A 24738-nucleotide genomic window follows, 5' to 3' on the forward strand; every position below is an offset into this window, starting at 1 on the left:
TACTACACACACTGCCGCTGTCATACATACTACACACACTGCCACTGTCATACATACTACACACACTGCCGCTGTCATACATACATACTACACACTGCCACTGTCATACATACTACACACACTGCCGCTGTCATACATACATACTACACACACTGCCGCTGTCATACATACTACACACACTGCCGCTGTCATACATACATACTACACACTGCCACTGTCATACATACTACACACACTGCCGCTGTCATACATACATACTACACACACTGCCGCTGTCATACATACTACACACACTGCCGCTGTCATACATACATACTACACACTACACACACTGCCGCTGTCATTCATACATACTACACACACTACCGCTGTCATGCATACATACTACACACACTGCCGCTGTCATACATACATACTACACACACTGCCGCTGTCATTCATACATACTACACACACTACCGCTGTCATGCATACATACTACACACACTGCCGCTGTCATACATACATACTACACACACTGCCGCTGTCATTCATACATACTACACACACTACCGCTGTCATGCATACATACTACGCACACTGCCGCTGTCATACATACATACTACACACACTGCCGCTGTCATTCATACATACTACACACACTACCGCTGTCATGCATACATACTACGCACACTGCCGCTGTCATACATACATACTACACACACTGCCGCTGTCATACATACATACTACACACACTGCCGCTGTCATACATACATACTACACACACTGCCGCTGTCATACATACATACTACACACTACACACACTGCCGCTGTCATTCATACATACTACACACACTACCGCTGTCATGCATACATACTACACACACTGCCGCTGTCATACATACATACTACACACACTGCCGCTGTCATACATACATACTACACACACTGCTGCTGTCATACATACATACTACACACACTGCCGCTGTCATACATACATACTACACACACTACCGCTGTCATACATACTACACACACTGCCGCTGTCATACATACATACTACACACTACACACACTGCAGCTGTCATTCATACATACTACACACACTACCGCTGTCATGCATACATACTACACACACTGCCGCTGTCATACATACATACTACACACACTGCCGCTGTCATACATACATACATACTACACACACTGCCGCTGTCATACATACATACTACACACACTGCCGCTGTCATACATACATACTACACACACTGCCGCTGTCATACATACATACTACACAAACTGCCGCTGTCATAAATACTACACACACTGCCGCTGTCATACATACTACACACTGCTGCTGTCATACATACTACACACTGCCGCTGTCATACATACTACACACTGGCACTGTCATGCATACATACTACACACTCTGCCGCTGTCATACATACCACACACACTGCCGCTGTCATACATACCACACAAACTGCCGCTGTCATACATACCACACACACTGCCACTGTCATACATACCACACACACTGCCGCTCTCATACATAGCACACACACTGATGCTCTCATACATACCACACACACTGCCTCTCTCATTCATACATACTATACACACTGTCGACGTCATACATACATACTACACACACTGCCACTCTCATACATACATACTACACACACTGTTGCCGTCATACATACATACTACACAAACTGCCACTTTCATACATACTACACACACTGCCACTCTCATTCATACATACTATACACATTGCCGCTGTCATTTATACATACTACACACACTGCCGCTTTCATACATACATACTACACACACTGCCGCTGTCATACATACATACTACACACACTGCCACTGTCATACATACTACACACACTGCCACTGTCATACATACATACTACACACACTGCCGCTGTCATACATACATACATACTACACACACTGCCACTGTCATACATACATACTACACACACACTGCCGCTGTCATACATACATACATACTACACACACTGCCGCTGTCATACATCCTACACACACTGCCACTGTCATACATACATACATACTACACACACTGCCGCTGTCATACATGCATACTACACACACTGCCGCTGTCATACATGCATACTACACACACTGCCACTGTCATACATACATACATACATACTACACACACTGCCGCTGTCATACATACATACTACACACACTGCCGCTGTCATACATACTACACACACTGCCGCTGTCATACATACATACTACACACACTGCCGCTGTCATACATACATACTACACACACTGAGGCTGTCATACATACATACATACATACATACATACATACTACACACACTGCAGCTGTCATACATACTACACACACTGCCGCTGTCATACATACTACACACACTGCCGCTTTCATACATACTACACACACTGCCACTGTCATACATACTACACACACTGCCGCTGTCATAAATACTACACACACTGCCGCTGTCATACATACATACTACACACTGCCGCTGTCATACATACATACTACACACACTGCCGCTGTCATACATACTACACACACTGCCGCTGTCATACATACATACATACTACACACTGCCGCTGTCATACATACTACACACACTGCCGCTGTCATACATACATACTACACACACTGCCTCTGTCATACATACTACACACACTGCCGCTGTCATACATACTACACACACTGCCGCTGTCATACATACATACTACACGCACTGCCGCTGTCATACATACTACACACACTGCCGCTGTCATACATACATACTACACACACTGCCGCTGTCGAACATACATACTACACACACTGCCACTGTCATACATACATACTACACACACTGCCGCTGTCATACATACATACTACACACACTGCCACTGTCATACATACATACTACACACACTGCCGCTATCATACATACATACTACACACACTGCCGCTGTCATACATACTACACACACTGCCACTGTCATACATACATACATACTACACACACTGCCGCTGTCATACATGCATACTACACACACTGCCGCTGTCATACATGCATACTACACACACTGCCGCTGTCATACATACATACATACATACATACTACACACACTGCCGCTGTCATACATACATACTACACACACTGCCGCTGTCATACATACATACTACACACACTGCCGCTGTCATACATACATACTACACACACTGCCGCTGTCATACATACATACTACACACACTGAGGCTGTCATACATACCTACATACATACATACTACACATACTGCCGCTGTCATACATACATACTACACACACTGCAGCTGTCATACATACTACACACACTGCCGCTGTCATACATACTACACACACTGCCGCTGTCATACATACATACTACACACTACACACACTGCCGCTGTCATTCATACATACTACACACACTACCGCTGTCATGCATACATACTACACACACTGCCGCTGTCATACATACATACTACACACACTGCCGCTGTCATTCATACATACTACACACACTACCGCTGTCATGCATACATACTACACACACTGCCGCTGTCATACATACATACTACACACACTGCCGCTGTCATTCATACATACTACACACACTACCGCTGTCATGCATACATACTACGCACACTGCCGCTGTCATACATACATACTACACACACTGCCGCTGTCATTCATACATACTACACACACTACCGCTGTCATGCATACATACTACGCACACTGCCGCTGTCATACATACATACTACACACACTGCCGCTGTCATACATACATACTACACACACTGCCGCTGTCATACATACATACTACACACACTGCCGCTGTCATACATACATACTACACACTACACACACTGCCGCTGTCATTCATACATACTACACACACTACCGCTGTCATGCATACATACTACACACACTGCCGCTGTCATACATACATACTACACACACTGCCGCTGTCATACATACATACTACACACACTGCTGCTGTCATACATACATACTACACACACTGCCGCTGTCATACATACATACTACACACACTACCGCTGTCATACATACTACACACACTGCCGCTGTCATACATACATACTACACACTACACACACTGCAGCTGTCATTCATACATACTACACACACTACCGCTGTCATGCATACATACTACACACACTGCCGCTGTCATACATACATACTACACACACTGCCGCTGTCATACATACATACATACTACACACACTGCCGCTGTCATACATACATACTACACACACTGCCGCTGTCATACATACATACTACACACACTGCCGCTGTCATACATACATACTACACAAACTGCCGCTGTCATAAATACTACACACACTGCCGCTGTCATACATACTACACACTGCTGCTGTCATACATACTACACACTGCCGCTGTCATACATACTACACACTGGCACTGTCATGCATACATACTACACACTCTGCCGCTGTCATACATACCACACACACTGCCGCTGTCATACATACCACACAAACTGCCGCTGTCATACATACCACACACACTGCCACTGTCATACATACCACACACACTGCCGCTCTCATACATAGCACACACACTGATGCTCTCATACATACCACACACACTGCCTCTCTCATTCATACATACTATACACACTGTCGACGTCATACATACATACTACACACACTGCCACTCTCATACATACATACTACACACACTGTTGCCGTCATACATACATACTACACAAACTGCCACTTTCATACATACTACACACACTGCCACTCTCATTCATACATACTATACACACTGCCGCTGTCATTTATACATACTACACACACTGCCGCTTTCATACATACATACTACACACACTGCCGCTGTCATACATACATACTACACACACTGCCACTGTCATACATACTACACACACTGCCACTGTCATACATACATACTACACACACTGCCGCTGTCATACATACATACATACTACACACACTGCCACTGTCATACATACATACTACACACACACTGCCGCTGTCATACATACATACATACTACACACACTGCCGCTGTCATACATCCTACACACACTGCCACTGTCATACATACATACATACTACACACACTGCCGCTGTCATACATGCATACTACACACACTGCCGCTGTCATACATGCATACTACACACACTGCCACTGTCATACATACATACATACTACACACACTGCCGCTGTCATACATACATACTACACACACTGCCGCTGTCATACATACTACACACACTGCCGCTGTCATACATACATACTACACACACTGCCGCTGTCATACATACATACTACACACACTGAGGCTGTCATACATACATACATACATACATACATACATACATACATACTACACACACTGCAGCTGTCATACATACTACACACACTGCCGCTGTCATACAATCTACACACACTGCCGCTTTCATACATACTACACACACTGCCGCTGTCATACATACTACACACACTGCCGCTGTCATAAATACTACACACACTGCCGCTGTCATACATACATACTACACACTGCCGCTGTCATACATACATACTACACACACTGCCGCTGTCATACATACTACACACACTGCCGCTGTCATACATACATACATACTACACACTGCCGCTGTCATACATACTACACACACTGCCGCTGTCATACATACATACTACACACACTGCCTCTGTCATACATACTACACACACTGCCGCTGTCATACATACTACACACACTGCCGCTGTCATACATACATACATACTACACGCACTGCCGCTGTCATACATACTACACACACTGCCGCTGTCATACATACATACTACACACACTGCCGCTGTCGAACATACATACTACACACACTGCCACTGTCATACATACATACTACACACACTGCCGCTGTCATACATACATACTACACACACTGCCACTGTCATACATACATACTACACACACTGCCGCTATCATACATACATACTACACACACTGCCGCTGTCATACATACTACACACACTGCCACTGTCATACATACATACATACTACACACACTGCCGCTGTCATACATGCATACTACACACACTGCCGCTGTCATACATGCATACTACACACACTGCCGCTGTCATACATACATACATACATACATACATACTACACACACTGCCGCTGTCATACATACATACTACACACACTGCCGCTGTCATACATACATACTACACACACTGCCGCTGTCATACATACATACTACACACACTGCCGCTGTCATACATACATACTACACACACTGAGGCTGTCATACATACCTACATACATACATACTACACATACTGCCGCTGTCATACATACATACTACACACACTGCAGCTGTCATACATACTACACACACTGCCGCTGTCATACATACTACACACACTGCCGCTGTCATACATACTACACACACTGCCGCTGTCATACATACATACTACACACACTGCCGCTGTCATACATACTACACACACTGCCGCTGTCATACATACATACTACACACACTGCCGCTGTCATAAATACTACACACACTGCCGCTGTCATACATACCACACACACTGCCGCTGTCATACATACATACTACACACACTGCCGCTGTCATACATACATACTACACACACTGCCGCTGTCATACATGCATACTACACACACTGAGGCTGTCATACATACATACATACATACTACACACACTGCCGCTGTCATAAATACTACACACACTGCCGCTGTCATACATACCACACACACTGCCGCTGTCATACATACATACTACACACACTGCCGCTGTCATACATACATACTACACACACTGAGGCTGTCATACATACATACATACATACTACACACACTGCCGCTGTCATACATACATACTACACACACTGAGGCTGTCATACATACATACTACACACACTGCCGCTGTCATACATACATACTACACACACTGAGGCTGTCATACATACATACATACATACTACACACATTGCCGCTGTCATACATACTACACTCACTGCCGCTGTCATACATACTACACATACTGTACTGCCGCTGTCCTACATACATACTACACACTGCCGCTGTCATACATACATACTACACACTGCCGCTGTCATACATACTACACACACTGCCGCTGTCATACATACTACACACACTGCCGCTGTCATACATACTACACACACTGCCGCTGTCATACATACTACACACACTGCCGCTGTCATACATACATACATACATCCCACCACACCACATGTCAAGGCACATTGAGATCACTGCCTGATATCCTCTGGCTCCTGGAGCTGCAGGCCGGGCTGCTGTCGTCTCCTGGCTCCTGCTTAGACAATTTGAGCAGTCTCCCGAGTCCCACTCCCAGTGTCTGGCCAGTCGCATCCTGGTGGCCATGCTCTGGGGACCGCAGGTGGCTGCTGATGGCTGGGGGGCGCTGGATGAGCAGGCAGCACCTCTTTGCCTCCCTTCAGACCCAGCAGCAGCGCAGTAATATGGCCCGCCCCCACTGTCACCGCCTCTGCCTATCATTGTTATAGGCAGGCACCCGGTCCCTGCCTTGGATGTGAGGTCCGCAGCGGGGTCCCTGCCAGTGACCTCACATCCGCCAAAGGGACACAGCACAGCAGCGATCCGGGGGGGCAGCGTAATCACATGAGGGAGAGAGCATCTTCAGTACTGCTCCTCCCTGCTTTGCAGAGGCCACTGGCTCCCCCCTAAGCTGCCAATAGTTCCTTCTGATGGCCAAAGCGCGCATAGTGTGCATTTGTAAGTGGCCACGCCCCCCGCCACTTACATATGCGCGCATGCGCAGTAAGCAATTTGGGGGGTTTTGTTATGGCGGTACGGGGTACCGGCACAATATGTTTTACTGGTACGCCGTACCACCCCATACCGCCATACCTGCACCCCTGCAAATGCGGTTCCAGCTCATTACATATGTGCATATGTGATGAGCGGGTCCTGCTCATTAAATATTCACTGCGCTGATAACCAGCTCCGTGCTCACTGCTGCCTGAGTCATATATACCGGTTCAGAGCCGTTCACATTGCATAAAAAAACGGCTCTGAACCGTGTAGGACTCTGCTTTTTACCTGTTTGCAAGTACCGGTTATTTGTAACCGGTAAATGCAGACTGGTGCTTTCACACTGCAGCTCTAACCGTTTTAAAAGGCTAAAAAAACGGCAATATACCAGTTAAGAGCTGCAATGTGAAAGGGCTATTAGTGGTATAGGGATTATTACACAAGAGTGGAATTGTTGATACATTTTTATGAATTTCATAATAATTTTACATTTTGGGAAGTAAAAATGACTGATAGTTTTGTTTATGATTACCCCATGACAAATAACAACATTTTTGGACAATAGACCGTGGACAATTCCTGGAAAAGTCAATGAAGCATTAAATAACCAACACATGTTTCAGATAAATGTCTTACATCAATGGATTTGACTTTAGCAGGATTCACCTGTAAGCTTTGTTTCAGTAATTCCAATGCTACCTGCACAAGAAAACTTTTTTTTAAAGTATAGTAAAGAGATTATACAGTATTACCAAAAACACGTAAACACATGTCATGGAAGGGACTGAGCAGACTTGGATATTAATTTAGTATACTAAAGCAGACTGGTCCAATAAAACTTTGGTCTGGTCATACAGTAGAAAATTGGACTGGTCCACTGGTGTGCAGGTGAAATTCTTGGTGGGTCCCATTGCCTAAGTGCCCCGCCCCTTCCTCTAATGTCAGGTTCCAGACAGTTCACTGATATCATACAGTACATTTTTACACAATTAGTGAGTCAGATACATGGACTCTCATGGCTGTCTAACTGTCTCTGTGGGATGTCTCGTCCTATCTGACCACACCCCCTAAAAATTGGCTTCTACCACCCTACGGGCTATTTCACACGCTCCGGCTCCTGCCGGGTGGCGAAACCCCACATGGCCAAGAAGCCGTGCCGCACTCAGGAGTTTAGAATGGTGGGGTTGGCCATAGCCCGGCAGCTGTCCCTTCCAGTAGTGGGATCCGGCTGCAACCGGGCGGCCGGGCCGTGGCCTTCCCACGTGAATGGACACAATTGTGTCCATTATTTACTACAGTGTGCGGCAGGCTTTTCGACGCCCGGCAGGAGCCGGAGCGTGTGAAATAGCTCTACTTCCTCAGTGTGCCCTTTATGCGCCAGTCTGACACTAGAAGTGTATATTAATTACATTGTGTAATCAACTTCCAGGTAAAGTAATTAATGCAGGAACATAGAGTTCTATGTTTGTCCCTGTAATAATATAAGGACTAGATTTGATCAAGAAAAATGATCTGGATGAAATCATTATACCTGACTTTGCCAGTATCATTTATCCTATTATGGGATGAACCTGAGAACCAACAGATGCCTTTCAATGTTGGAAACAAAGGTCCTCATTCAGGCCAGAATGCATATGCACAATATTTCTCAAATGGACAAAACCATGCTGCACTGCAGGTGGGGCAGATGTAAAATGAGCAGAGAGAGTTATATTTGGGTGCTATTTAGTTTCTGTGCAGGGTAAATAGTGGCTTATCTATTTTTACACTGCAATTTATATTTCAGTTTGAAGTACAAACCCGCCCAAACCTAACTCTCTGCACATGTTACAGTACATATGCCCCACATGCAGTGCACATGGTTTTGCCAATATGAGAACGATTTTGCTTTTACAACCATCTCTGAATTATGGCCCAATGGTGATAAGTGTATGTGTGTATAACATGGATAAAGCCTTTCTTACAAAATATTAAAATAACGCCACCTAAATCCTTGGAATCGTCCATCCACACTAGCAATGGAGTTTTCCTTCAAAATTAAAAATCAGAATTTCTAAAATGATCAATATTTCAGAGTGTCCATTCGTGGAGATCACTCTACGATGCATCTTGCTTTACTTTTACACTCAAGATTATACTTCTAGCAGTGATAATCGATGATAATCTGTAGCATTATGCTAATTTTTAACTGATGATGACCAAGGACTTCAAATTTAGAATCATAAATCAGAATTATCAGGTTGCATCACTTGTAACTTCAGTCATGAAATCATTATCTGTATCAGCCTCATTGGCCTCTTCCAGAACAATATAATTCCATGTACAATTGTCCAGTACACTCCCAGTACATTGTTTGTTTCGGTGTCTCGAGTTGTAGGTCTTTCACTTTCCGATAAAGGAGACTGATGCCTTGCCATGTTTTTATAACAGCCGATGTTCTGCATTTCATTCCCAGTTGAGCCTGACTTGCTCTTTTTGTGCACAATTTAAACTCGGCAATTGAAATGTTATCCATGATCAAATATTTCTGAACTGAAGATTTTCTTTTTGCAATGGCGGCAGAACAGACTTGCAGCTCCCTTGGGGTATGGTTGTAAGGTTATAAGTGTTGTAGAAAGAGCAGCCAGGAGACTGCCTGACACTGAACTATTGACTTGACTGTATAATAAAGAACATTTTTGCGCACACTAAAGGGATTTTCTGGGATGTTGGTGGTTGAGTGGTTCTCAGACATTGATAGCGGCTCCGACATATTTTTCTATTTTGGTTATGTTCCTGCAGAATAGAATAGAAGAATGAAGAGTTTCCGCTTCATTACTTCCGCTTGGTAAAACTTTGCCAGGACTTTCAGCAAATAGGTTGTATACTGGAACTTCATTTGGTGAAAAATTATAGCCAGTATCTAAAAATGTGTATTTTCCATGTTAAATACAGTAAACGGTGATGTAAGTAGACTTGTTTGGTGCACTGTGCCAGAAAGAATTACTCAGCCCTCATTCTTCCAAAATTTATATAAGGCGCATGCCCTCATGGGGAAAGGGATGACAACACTACATGCTATGATTCCCCTTTTCACATATATTATATACATAATCATAGAACACTGCAAGAAAATGAATTTGAACAGAAATCCACTTTATACCACTTTCATAAACTCCCTTATTTTTCAGTTGCAATATCCTTTAGCAAATAACAAATGTACTTATACTGCCATACCCAGGATTCTAACCCATAACCTGTTGCACCCTACTCATTGAGCTATGTGATACGGGGGGGGGGGGTTGGGGAAGGTAACATGGGCAGTTAGGAGATTCTGGGCTTCAAAGAGGAGGGAAGCTACAAGTAATAGTAATTAAAAAAGATCATTGAAAGTGTCGCCAACGGCGCCCCCTACCTTGCAGACGCATTGAATTGGGTGCCGGACGGGGTCCCGACAGTAAGGATCCCAACAGTCATTTACCAGATGTTGGGATCCCGACTGGTAAAACACAGACAGACGGGTTCCCGACGGTCACCGACTATTCTCCCTCGTGGGAGAATAGAATAGGTAGCGAGCCACCGTGTCTGCAGTGTGGCGAGAGCAGCGAGCCCGCAAGGAGCTTTGTTGTGCTTGCCATGCTGCCTGAGTCCGACCAGTCAGGATCCCGATGTCGGGCTAATGACTGTTGGGATCCCGGCTGTCGGAACCCTATACCACACTCATTGAATTTCCATTCAATCTCCAAGTTGGGCATGCCGGAGATGTCTCAGTATCGTAAAAGAGATGCCTCCTGTGTGTATCTGCTGTCCCAGCACTGTGACCAGGTATCAGTAGCGCACGCAGGGGGGGTTTCTGATTACCCAGAAACCCCCCTACGAGTCTAAGGGCCCTCAGCTGAAAGAGATATCTGACTTCAAAGCAGTGGTCCCCATCCAAGCCTGTTAATTGTTATTCCCAGTCAGATATTTTGGGTTCTGTCTGACTTAGAGTTTTTATGAGGCTATATTCCAAAAGCTGAGACTCTCCCTCTTTAAAGGACACTAGAAGCTTGTTCCCAGAACCAGAGATATCAGCCTGCCAGCAGCTGGTTACTGCTCCAGCTCCACACACCTGGTATGTAGTTTTATATTCTCGTTGGCGGATTGCTCTTCCTCCTGAACTCTGATCCCCTAGTCCCCAATACCATTTGGTAGGTGGGAATCTCTAGTTGTTAATTCCATTAAAATCTAATAAATCTATTTCCGGGAACTGGAGATATCTGCAGTCAAGCAAGCTGTCCTCCCACCAGAAAATTATGAATAATAAGCCCACTCCACTATACACCCCTCCTCTGCATATTAAACATCCCCTACCACCCTGGAAATTATGTATCAGGGCCCCTTCATTCAGCCCAATGCCCCCTTCTCCCACTCCATCTCCCACCATCTGTGCAGTAAAGGGGTAATTAGTGGAGATTACTGATCCAGGCCCTACAGGCTGAGCGGTCGATATAATACCCCCTACCACCCGCGGGACATCAAAGCTTCCCCCACCCCTACCGCTGGAGCATCGGTAGGGGCCCCAATACATTGCTATGCCCAGGGGTCTACACTGCTGTTGACGCCCATGTATGTATGTATGTATGTATGTATGTATGTATGTATATTTCGTATTATTATTATTATTATTATTATTTATATACATTTGGTCTATATATAATACTTTCACTGACCCGGCATATACTGGGTCACCTAAGTGTCCATCTCCGTGCTTTGCTCCGCCCCTCTGGAAACCCCCTTCTAAAAATCCTGCGTTTGCCACTGTGTATGGGTCATTGGGTCAACCAACTTTAAGTCAACATACATTGGGTCGACCATTGAAGATCAACATGGCTTAGGTTGACTCCCCAAATAAGTCAAAATGCCTACAGTCAACATCCTTGGAAGGTCAACGTCTAAGTGCACCGCTTCCCCTTAACTCGCCATGCTTTGGGCGTTATTGCCTCACTATTATATCCATGCCGTAATGGAGAGTAGGGCATGAAATACCACCTGTTCGCTCAAAAAAAAAGATAAAAACCCAAGTTGACCTTTTGACAGTCGACTTAGCCAGTGTCTATGCTTGTGTTGACCTTCCATTCATGTTGACCTTAGGCATGTCGACCTATTTCTGGTGTCGACCTATAAGCCATATCCACCTTCAGTAGTCGTCCTAACGACCATTTCACCTGTGATTGACATCACAAGCTGCGATCCAACATCGTGACCATTGGTTGCAATGTATCCCGCAGAAGGCCATTTTAGTAACATTGGAGATCAGGCTAATGACAAGTACAGTAAAATATATTGTTAAATGGACGTAAGAATGTTTGGAACAATATAACGACTGAGATCTTAATGTTTTGCTGGCATATTTGAATACCTACAATATGTACACTTTCCCATGTCTAGTCATTAATTGTAGGGTCATTTGCATAGGAAGGGGATATCTACTATAAGAATGATTCATTTGTGGAATTCCTAACCAACTGAAGGGGTGGTAGAAAACTAATTTAAAATGGATTGGAGGCTTTTCTTCTAATGCCATTCATCACTTAAATTGGCAAACCTTTCAATTGATCCAGTTTTGGAGGGATAGTGCTAATTTATTGACCTTCAAAGAGTGTTGTTTGAAATGTTTTTCAAAAATGTGAACACGCTGCAATGAGCAGACTGCAATATGACTTATTTTATTTCATTTTATTTAAAAAAATTTGAAAGAAAAAAAAAGAGATTTGAAAAGTGGAATTCAACAGCAGTTTTATGATGTCACTCACAATTGTGGAAGAGATGACATGTCTTCAAGAGTTTGACAGTCCAATGGAAGCAGTAGGAGAAGATGTGGGTGCTCCATAATGAGTATAAAGGGGGTATTCATTCCCTGTCACTATTTCCGATAGGGGAAAAAGTGCCGTGCGCCTAATCAATGCTGTCTTGCCCGACAGCATTGGAGGCAGATCGACAGAACGGCCAGACTTTAAAAGCTGTTTGGCACGTTTTGTCGATAACCGCCGTGAATTGTCACGATCGTGGATGAATCTCGACAATCCATGGCTGTTTACGCGGCCACACCCCTTTTTTTTCTAAACATGAACAGAGGTGATGTTTCCCGTAGCAACAATCAGATTCTATAATTTCTCTATTGCATTCTAGAAAATGGTAGTTGGAATTTGATTGTTGCTACATCACTTCTTTTAATATTTGGAAGCGTTAGTAAATGTACTCCTAAGTGTAATTAGTGGCGAGGACAACACCTTGTAATGTGCTTTGCACACATAAGGAAGCTATTTGGGGGAAATTTACTAAGATGAATTTGTAAAAAAAAAATAGTATTTTCATAGTAAAATACGAATTTTTGGGGCGTATTCGTGTTTTTCGAATTCGTATTGATGGGACATTCGTATTTGTATTTACAAATATGAATGAATACACCATCAATAGAATACGACAGAAATCACCATTCAAAAGAATGGTGATTCCTAATTTACTAAGCTAATTAGCGTAAAACGGACGCGAATTGCCAGCCAAATACGCCAGGAAAATACACTTTATTTTCCTGTCATATTTGGAAGAAGCCTGCACGGATCAGTCAGATCAGTGCAGGCTTCAGTGTAAAAAAAAATAGCGTATTAGCGGCCGTATATACGCCCACTAATACAAATCAATACGACATTGGAGGGTTACAAAGCAGTCGTATCTGACTGATTTGTAAATAACCCTCCGGAACACGAATTTGCATATGGCTGAAACAACCGTATGCAGTCGTATTCATTCGTATTAAGAATACGAATACGATATATCGTATTTGTATTCTTAGTAAATTTCCCCCTTTGTGTCTATTTTGTGAGTATAGAAATTACCTGTCTTTAGGATGGGATGCCGACAGTCGGGATCCCGGCAGTCAGGATGCCGACGCCAAGATCCCGACTGCTGACATTACCGCCAGCCGGAATCCCGCCGGGCAGAGTCTATTCTCATTCATGGTGGTTCACGACCCCCATAAAGGGGGAGTAGACCCTTGTGGCGAGCTACCCTGCCCATAGTGTGGCAAGTGCATCGAGCCTGCAAGGGGCCTAGTTGCGCTTGCCAGATCCCGGGATCCCAACTGTTGGGAAATCATACTAAGCCCTTTAGGATATTAAGTAATCAATGTATGCAAATGTACAGCACATACAGTACACTTAGGTGCAGTAGTATAACAATAGAGGGTGATGCAGCTGCTATGGGGCTTGCCCGCTTGGGGGGCCCCATTACAATCTCACTGTACCCTCTAAATTGCTGCTGTCCCAGGACAGGTTGGGGACCCTGCCGTTACTTACTGGGAGGGAGGAGGAGATGAAGCCTCTTCTTCTTCTAGCGATTTCTCTGAGGCTACTAGAAGGGCCGATGGTGCACTGCTGACTGACTGTATTAGCACAATCAGTGCGTGGCCATCAGCCGTGTACCCCCACCGCCTCTATTAGTTTCTGGAAATCTCTTACTCCTTCATCACAGTAACTGCCGGGCCCCAAACTAAGTCTGCAAACATTCCGGGGCAGCTGACTCTGTGTGCTGCCAGGGGAAGAAAAGGTCCACCATCAATCATCCGGTGTTCTGTAGAGGGTGCCAGCTTGTTGATGAGTGAGGTGGTGCTGGAGAGGGGTATTGTCATGCTGCGTACTGAGGGGAGTGGGGTAGACTGTGTGCTGCTTCTGCACTTCCTTCTCTGCTCCTCCTCCCTGTTGTATGCCAGAATTTGGCTAAGGGGCCATGAAAGGTCTTGTTACGCCCTTGCTTGGGTGCACATGTAATTTGTCCTTCTAGAACAAGTTTGTGTTCTTACCATCTACTGTGTATTCACAGCCCATTCACATGGACAAACATGCGCATTAAGGTTAATTTTTGGCCAGAAATCAGTGAATCGACCGGTATAATTTTGATAGATAACCTTAGTACACAGGATACGCATGAAAACACAAAGACAACATGCAAAGACTACACAGACAAGGCCCTCGGTTGGAATGAAAGCCAAGACCTCAGTTCTTAGGACCAGCCATGTTAACCATGTTTATGAAGACCCACAATAACGCATTTGATCGGGAACTTATCCCTGATCCAATGTGTCTTAATGCCTGAAAACGGCTCCATTTTCAACTGATTAAATACGGCCTCTTATTGGATACCATCGGTCATAAAATACAATAACTGGACATTTTTATTGGCTAAAAAGACATCAGAGCTAATTGGATACTCCCATAGTGTTTCCCCTGTAATCCTTTGAACTAAAAAAAATAACACAAGTGACGGTACACTGACAATCCACATCTTTAATTCAGCAACACATAGAGAATTCTTTCCAGACCCGAAAATTGATTGTTTAGGAAAATCTTTGATTAATCACTCTGCATTCAGCCAATCAATACCTTGTACATAGCTGCATGTTAATTGCTAATTTTGCCCAATTCTCACAGCACGCAATCAATTCTACTTTATGAACATTTAATATACATACATTGGCAGGGGAAAGGTTGTTTTCTTTTTAACATCTATAAAAGTACTGTATACTGTAGTTGGACTTCCTGTATTACGGGTGTGTTCTTTGTATAGAGTTAAAAACGGTCTTTTAGGTTGCTTTGTTGGGAATCTGCCTATGCCCTCATCCTTCACCAGTTGCAAAATAATGATCTTTGGTGCATGTCTAGTTTGCTGAGTTATCCCCTGAGGGTAGAGTGTACAGTTGGTGTGCGGAGCTGATTTTCAAGATTCACAATAAAAGTGTTTTGCGGTGAACATTTATTGCACTTTGTATACAAGGGCCACAGGTAGCAAAATATCAAAAATTCAAAATCAGAATCCAAGACCGTAAATTGTAGAAACTTTTTAAAAAACTTGTACGATGTGATCTAAACTATAATCATTTTAGCAAATAAAAATAAATACTTGCGATTAGAATTAGTCTTGTATTTCAACTACAAAATATTATAATAGGTAATGGAATGCCTCCATGTCATTTGATTTTTAACCATGCTATGTCTTGAAATACTATGTCTTAGTTGCCATATTTCCTAAAAAAGAATCGTTATTATTAGCATCAAATACGTTTATATTGAGAATTCTCTGTATACATTGTCTAGATTTAATTGAATGGAAATGTGTGTAAAACTCACACGCATCTTAAGGGGCCCATACAGCTGTGTTGAATTGGGGAAATTCCACCGACCCTTCATGCTAGGCAGTATTGGAATATCAAACATGCTTAAAAATATGAATTCCCAAATCCTGCTGGGGATCATGGAATCAGGACTTTTTTTTACGGGTTGGGATTATTGGGTCGACCACAGGAACGTTGACATTTATTAGGTCGACCACTAAAGGTTGACAGGCCCTAGGTCAATACTCTCAAAAGGTCGTCATGGGTCTAGGTCGACAGGGCCATTAGGTCTACACAAGTATTAGGTGGACATGGAGAAGGTCGACAGTCAAAAGCTGGACATGGGTTTTTTCACTTCATGAATGTCATCAAAGTCAACATTGACACTGTATCAATGCACCGCATGCACTCAATATGCTTTGGGTGTGGTTATTTGTATTATTCTCCCACCATTTCCTAGTGCATACCCTCCAACATTTGAAGAGTAAAAATCGGTACAACCTCAGAAAAGGGGCGTGACCATGGGTAAATGGGGCATGATTAGGACCCCTTTTCTATACTTTCAATGGACACATACAGTATGCTTAAAAAAACACTGCACTACACTACATTTAAAAATAGAAACTAGCGCCACATAATTAAAACGACAGTAGGTGCAAGTAACTACTGTGCCGCTCTACCTTGCCTCCCTAACTTAGCTCCACAGTGTCCAGAAATTGCAACTGCACATGCACCGTCTGTAAGAATGCTCACACAGACAACTGAGAGCAGGCAGGTTCGCTATCCCGCGTGATGTCATGATGCAACTCACGCTGGCCTGGACCCACAATGCACCTCTGGGAAGGGGTTCCCGGACAGGTTGCCAGGTCTGGATTTTGTTGGTACGTGCTAGGACCGTGGATGAACGGGAAGGACTCGCAGCCTGTCCCAGCTAAGGGGCCTGAAGCTCAAAAAACGGTGCAATCGGTACAGTGAATTTTAGCTGGTACATGCCGTTAAAAAAAACGGTACTGTACAAGCTAAATAGGTAAAGTTGGAGGGTATGCTAGTGGATGGTAGGGCATGAAATACCACCTGTTGGCACATGTCGGCTCAAAAATAGGGAAAAACCCATTTTGACCTTTCAACTGTTAACCTTCCCCACATCAACCCAATGCTTGTGTCGACATAATGATCCTGTTGACCTTTTGAGGGTGACCTTCAGTGATTGACCTAATGAATGTTGACCTTCCTGTGGTTGACCGAGTGACAACCATCTATACTGTATGTTAAATTCTAATTCTGTTGCCAGAGAAAAAAGGCTTTGAGTCCATCTGCAAACCTGGGAACATCCGAAAAATGTACCCTTTGAACCAACATGCTATCTCTTCTTGCAAACCATGTGGTTCCCCATATAATTTATTGTAGTTAAGAAAAAATAGAAAATAGCTGCCTTGCATCACAAAACAGCATTTCAGATCTCATTTCAGATCAGATTTAAATGGTCATTAATATGCCTTGACATTAAAACACTTTTTTTTATTATTTTATATTTTACATTTTTCATATATTTAAGATATAAATAAATTACAAACGTTTGAATAATGTGATGTCTATTGTAAGCATACGTGTCTATATTTTATCATTTTTTACATTTTCAGTCTTATTTTTAAATGACATGTATTTCATTATTTTTGTTTCAGACCCGTATGTGAAGGTGAACCTGTATCATGCCAAGAAAAGAATTTCCAAAAAGAAAACTCATGTGAAGAAGTGTACCCCAAATGCGGTCTTCAATGAACTGTTTGTGTTTGACATTCCTTGTGAAGGCTTGGATGACATAACTGTGGAGTTTCTGGTGATGGATTCAGACAGGGGATCCAGGAATGAGATTATCGGTCGATTAATCTTAGGGCCTTCAGCAGATGGAACAGGAGGAGAACATTGGAAGGAAATCTGTGAACATCCTCGGAGACAAATTGCCAAGTGGCACATGTTATGTGATGGTTAGAAGCCTAGAATTCAGTGGACTTAAAAACATCTACATTTTTTTTTTTTACATTTATTTGCCATGTAAAATAAGAAGCTTGCAATGACATTTCTTTTTTTTATGTTAACACATGATCAATTGAGCAAATACAAACAAAAGAGATGAAAATAATAAAAGACAAAAACAAAAAGAAGAATAAATACAGAGGATGACCACCTAAACAAAAAAAGTACAGCGTAACTTTCTCTTTAAAAAAGCTTTTTTGCCATTTACAGAATTAAAATAAATAAAAATCTGCCGCAATATTTTTTCCTTGTGCACTGCACATTGCTTAGTGACACAAACACATTATTAAACCACTTTATGACTGGATGGCTGCTCCCACCACAAACACTGTTTGATAGACCAGACTCCTTGACTTCTTGATCACTAAGACTCCTAGTCCATTATTGATAACTTGTACATGTGTATAGCCATCCCCATCATTGCCTTTCGACATCGACATTGTGCCATGATGACATAGACTAGAGTGTTTGAGAATGTTGATGAAGTTATCCTAAATAAATATTGGTTAATTGACCTCTTCTTACACATTTAAACTTTTATGGGAGCCCCCGCAGATAAAATTTAATTTTTTATTTAATTAGACAACAGAAATTTATAACTGTTTTTTTTTATGTACCATATATACTCGAGTATAAGCCTACTTTTTCAGAACATTTTTTATGCTGAAAAAGCCCCCCTCGGCTTATACTCGAGTGAGGGTCCCACTTGAGTCAATACGTTTTCCCAGGTTTTTTGTTGTAAAATTAGGTGCCTCGGCTTATAATCGGGTTGACTTATACTCGAGTACTGTATATACGGTATACGGAAAAATCTACTTCAGATTTAACAAATTTAACTTAAAAGTTCAATTTCCCAAGACAAATAGAGATACACTTTTTTTTATTGCTAGGTGCTCAGAATTGTCAACCTTGCCCAATTGTATTCCTTAAAATTTTTTAGGTTAGATAATAACATTTTTTAACTGTGATCCTCAACTCTTTTTTGAGCTAGATCGCATTTTATTTTTCCCAGCTGTAATTTCATTAAGTACAAAATGATGTGAAACTTATCATTTTAGACTGAAGTGATATTTCGTGGCCGGCCATCCTTTGAATAGGAACATATTTAAAATTGAAATAAAAAACTGTAAACTGTTCAAAACTTTTTGTAAAGGCATAAGGCGCAGATCATATATTTACTGATATCCTCATTAAATAACCAACACAATTGGTTATAATAATTAATTGTCTGTTCTCACATCTCACGAGAACTGGGTAAATTCAATTTGCAACAGTGACGTTTTTGAATAATATATTTTTTTTAATCTCTGGGTTACAAAATTCTCCGGACAGCATGAATAACGACGCTGATAATCATCACTTTGCTGTGATGTTCCATCACTTTGCTGTGATGTTCTCTTATGAAACTAGTAGTGTCAGCAGAAAGTTTACCATGATCAACCCAAAGACGCTAAGTAAATTGAACAACTTGCATTACATAATGCATCTCACGCATTATCGTTCTCTTTGTGAATTGTTGTATGAAATTGTGATTTTAATACAGTATGTGATAAAATAAGCAAAACACAAGAAGAAGACTGCAAGGTATTTAAAGGGCTTGGACTCAGAATCAGTGGGTCTTGTGGGTGATGTGAATCTGTTCACTATAAGAGTACAGTATGTAGCATAAAGTATGTTATATGAAATTATTAACCAGTATGTCCCAATAACAAATAATGGGGTAGTAACTGTTTTGTGTCATTGGAATAAACAAAAACAAATTTTAATTTTCAAATGTGTAGCAGATTTGCATTCTAATGTCGTTTTGAATGTTTTTTTTTTTTTTAAATTGCACTATTGCTGTATAAGTGTTACACTGTTTTGGGTGGGTTTTCTATATTTTTTTGTTTTTTAACTGATGAAAAAGGGAAAGAAAGGGATGGATGATAGTTTAAAAGAAAAGCACCATATCTTGCCATCTGTTTATGGAAGGTTAATTTTTCTGCAATATATATAAAAAATGTATTATCAATACTGAATTAGGATGAGTGGGCAAATTATTCCTCTTATATCCTATTATGTGTACGGCTTAATACTTTATCTGCAATTCATGGGACACGGTTTTCAACTTTACTGTACAGCATATTTGGGTTGTATTAAAGATAAAGGCTATGCATTTTAGAATGTGATCATGTTTTTTTTTTTATTGATGCAAATAACATTATTGTGAGAATGGGTATTACTTTCCACCACAGTTTTATTAATTGAGTGAATAATGATTGGTCTATCACCAGTGATGTCCCTACCTTTGCATCAAAAATTGGTGTACGTGAACATGTTGATTGCGTTATTTTGGCATGCGCCAGTAAAAAAAAAAATTCATGGCTTGATGAGTTAGGGGCGGTACACTTGTCAAACAGTAACATGGCTAAACCTCTGTTTTTGTCCCTCTTGGGGTTTGGGAGATGTACAGGTGAAGCTCCTCTCATTGTTGCCCGGTTGCCAGAATGTCCCCTCTGGAGAGCGCCGGCAGATAGACTCCAATAAACTGGGACAGTCTCTTGGCGGCTGGGCAGCGGGTCCCTGCCCGTCTCCGCTTCAGGGAGACAGGCAGGGTTAGCTGGGGGGGGGGGTGCTGGCTCTGTCGGGCTGGGGAGGCGACGGATGGTGGCGGGGAGCTCCGTCGCCACAAGGTGCATGAGCACCTCATGCCTGCGCGACCCCTGGTGGAAGCTGCCAGGGGCTGGCGAAACTATCACAAGTACAAGGCAGGCGCCATCTGTACTCTACTCAACTTTATATATTGTTCTGCACTTTCCCCCTCCCTTTCTCTCTATGTTATCCCATCCAGCTGCATTAGACTACACCACTATTGTACATGTTATGTGGCATAAAGGTGCCCGCTTGATGAGACATGCTCAACATTTGTGACTGCTGCTAAGGCTGGCTTGTGTGGCTGATTGGATGAGGTGAGTGCCTTACATAGCCAGCACCTTCAGTTTGAGGCCTGTGAAGGGATAATGACATTTATTAAATCTCTTATTATTTGATCTTTAATACAGTAATAAATAAATCATGACATAATTCGGCATGTGAGTCCTGTGTTTTCTAAAAATACATATCTAATATTCTGTATTGAAGACGCACACACTGCATTGCATAAAGAGAGCAATTTGGGTTCAATATTCTCATGGCATTTAGCCGAATTCAGTTTATTGTTCCCAACTTGTCGCTATCTATGTTTTGCCACCCGGCTGCAATTTACACTAAACTACTACAGACATTGTATTGTCCAAGTTACAGGGCGTCAACTGGCAATGTTCAGGCAATTTTTCAGAAGAAGAGATCAGTTCAGTTTCAATACTCCTAAATTATTTTGCTCAACTTTATGGGGGGGGGGGGGGGGGAATTATTTCCTGTGCCTCCTGCTGGGCGCCTATGCTAATGGACGTCTATCAGAGCAATTCAAATTTTGATCTGCTCTGACACCGTACTGCATAGACTGCTATTGTACACGATGCCTGACGTAAAGACGTACGTGAATGGGAAGCTGGAATCAAGTGCTTTAATAAGAGATATAAAAGACATTTGTATACTGTAAGTAGTTATTTACAGTACCGAAAAGGAGAGCTGGAGATGTTGTATTCAACCTGAGCACCTATAGATGCAAATATTTTTTGTAGAATAATGAAACAATAAAACACAATACATCCCTTAGGTTTGGGTGGAGGAAGTCATTTTGAATCTTTGCGGTATGTTTCTGGTGTTTGTGTTGGTGATCGTATAGCGACAGTTCTAAGTTAGGTACGTTTGTACGTTAAGTAAGGCAATGGAGTGTACCCCACTCACATATAGCTACGAGGGGGGTGTGCTCATAAAGGTATCTTTGATATAGTATAGCAAAATTCACACTTTACTGCGGAAGACTTCTCTCCTTTTCTCCACTGTATTCTTTTTGGGGTGTTGGTGACATTCTTTGGGAGGCGTCCTTTGGGAACACATCCCCTAAGCTGCAATTTTGCGCCGTCTCAGGTATCTTCCAAAAATATTGCTCTATTTTTTTTTTTTACTTCTAGTCACAGCCATTCAAAACCTTGATAACCAAGAAACACTGGCTGGTCCGACATGATTGTTCTACTTAATATGATTTACAACTAGCCGCCTTATAGCGTTAAACACCAGTAGGCCTCTTCTCCACTAACCAACTTTGATATATTTTAGTCTTTATGTTACAAATGGAGCTGTTCCTGGCTATTCTATCGCCTTTCGCCATACGCCAGAAGGAGGCGCGTGTAACAGACACACGCGCACCTCATTCTGATGTAGCCCACCGCCACCTCCCTGCTGCTCCCCTGTAGCCTCCCACATTCCCCACTTCCCCTTCCCATCTCCCTAAAGCGGAGACAGGCAGGGATTCCGCTCCCCGCCGCCAAGTGACTGGGATGCGTGAGCATGTGAGTTGCTCACGCATCCCCATCAGATGGAGCGCCTCTCCGCCAGCCTGCACCAGCTCAGGGAATCTGGCAATACCCTGAGGTGGCTGACAGGCACTCCATCTGTACATCACCCTCTGTATGACTGGGGTATGGATCATTGGAAAGACAGCAACTAGGTCAACACCACTAGGTCGACATGTGTGAAGGTAGACATGGCTGAAGGTCAACAGGGTGTTAGGTCAACAGGGTCATTAGGTCGACAGGGTTAATAGGTCAACATGGGGAAGGTCAATAGTCAAAAAGTTGACAAGAGGTTTTTCACTTTCTTTTGTCCCGGATAATGACAGTCAACATGGACACTAAAAAAAGTGCACCACGTCCCCTCTCAAGGCTCGATGCGCTCACCATGCTTCAGGCACGGCACCACACTACCCAATACCTCCTGTCCACACATGTCAGTTCAAAAAAAAAGTGAAAAACCCCATGTCGCTTTTGACTTCAAACTTCCCCATGTTGACCGAATGACCCTGTTGATCTACTGACCCTGTAGCCTAACCTCATGTCGACCTTCAGTCATGTTGACCATTTGGTGGGACTAGACATTGCTTATGATGGGGATAGGAGCACTTAGGGAGCCCAGGGCAGATGTTGTGAGCACAGACAGACAGCGTTACTATAAGAATCATAATGCTGGGCACCAATGTGCCCTTAAGGCCTCTTCTTAAATGGAAAGATGGTAGATCCAGGGCAGATGTTGTATGTACAGTACAGAGGTGTCCTCATACAGCAATGACGTTACGGCACAGCAAGGAGTCGCTGTTCACATGCTCCCGCGTGAAAGTGAAATGAATGGGAGACACCCACCTCCCATTCACTTCAATAGGACCTGGCAGTGATGCGATTGAGCCCCGTCACATTATAGTAATCTGTCATATGCAGTAATAAAGTAGCAGTAAACATCTGCAGTTAACTGACTTAGGGGGTGATTCAGGCCTGATCGCTCAGGTCAGAATTCCCCCCCATTTCCGATGGTGGGAGTTTGTGCATGCGCATTCCTGAATATTCCCAGAGCGAACACCTTCATAGCGCTTCACACCCAGAGGGACAATCTCTCACTGATGGGTGGGCAGGGGGTGGGGCCACTGGGGTCTGCCCAGAATTGCATGGGCATGCCCACAAAAATGTAGAAATGCTGGGTGAGCCCATCAGAACACTGCTGTATCCATGCCTGCTTGGGGCGGGCGGCTGATGTCACATGAAATCCCCATCCCCGCAGCTGATGTC

General features: G+C 43.0%; 1 protein-coding gene across 2 annotated transcripts in view; it reads left to right on the forward strand.

Annotated features, from left to right (window-relative positions):
• Positions 1 to 21202, forward strand: part of SYT4 (synaptotagmin 4) — a 36202-nt gene extending 15000 nt beyond the window's left edge. For both annotated transcript variants that reach the window (XM_083155361.1, XM_083155362.1), the window contains exon 4: positions 18688 to 21202. In XM_083155361.1, coding sequence (XP_083011487.1) covers positions 18688 to 18995 — 308 coding nt within the window. In that variant the 3' untranslated portion in view covers positions 18996 to 21202. The remainder of the gene's footprint in view (positions 1 to 18687) is intronic.
• Positions 21203 to 24738: the final 3536 nt, after the last annotated feature.

The sequence above is a fragment of the Crinia signifera genome, chromosome 1 (assembly GCF_055691185.1).
Source record: "Crinia signifera chromosome 1, ASM5569118v1, whole genome shotgun sequence".
NCBI lineage: Eukaryota > Metazoa > Chordata > Amphibia > Anura > Myobatrachidae > Crinia > Crinia signifera.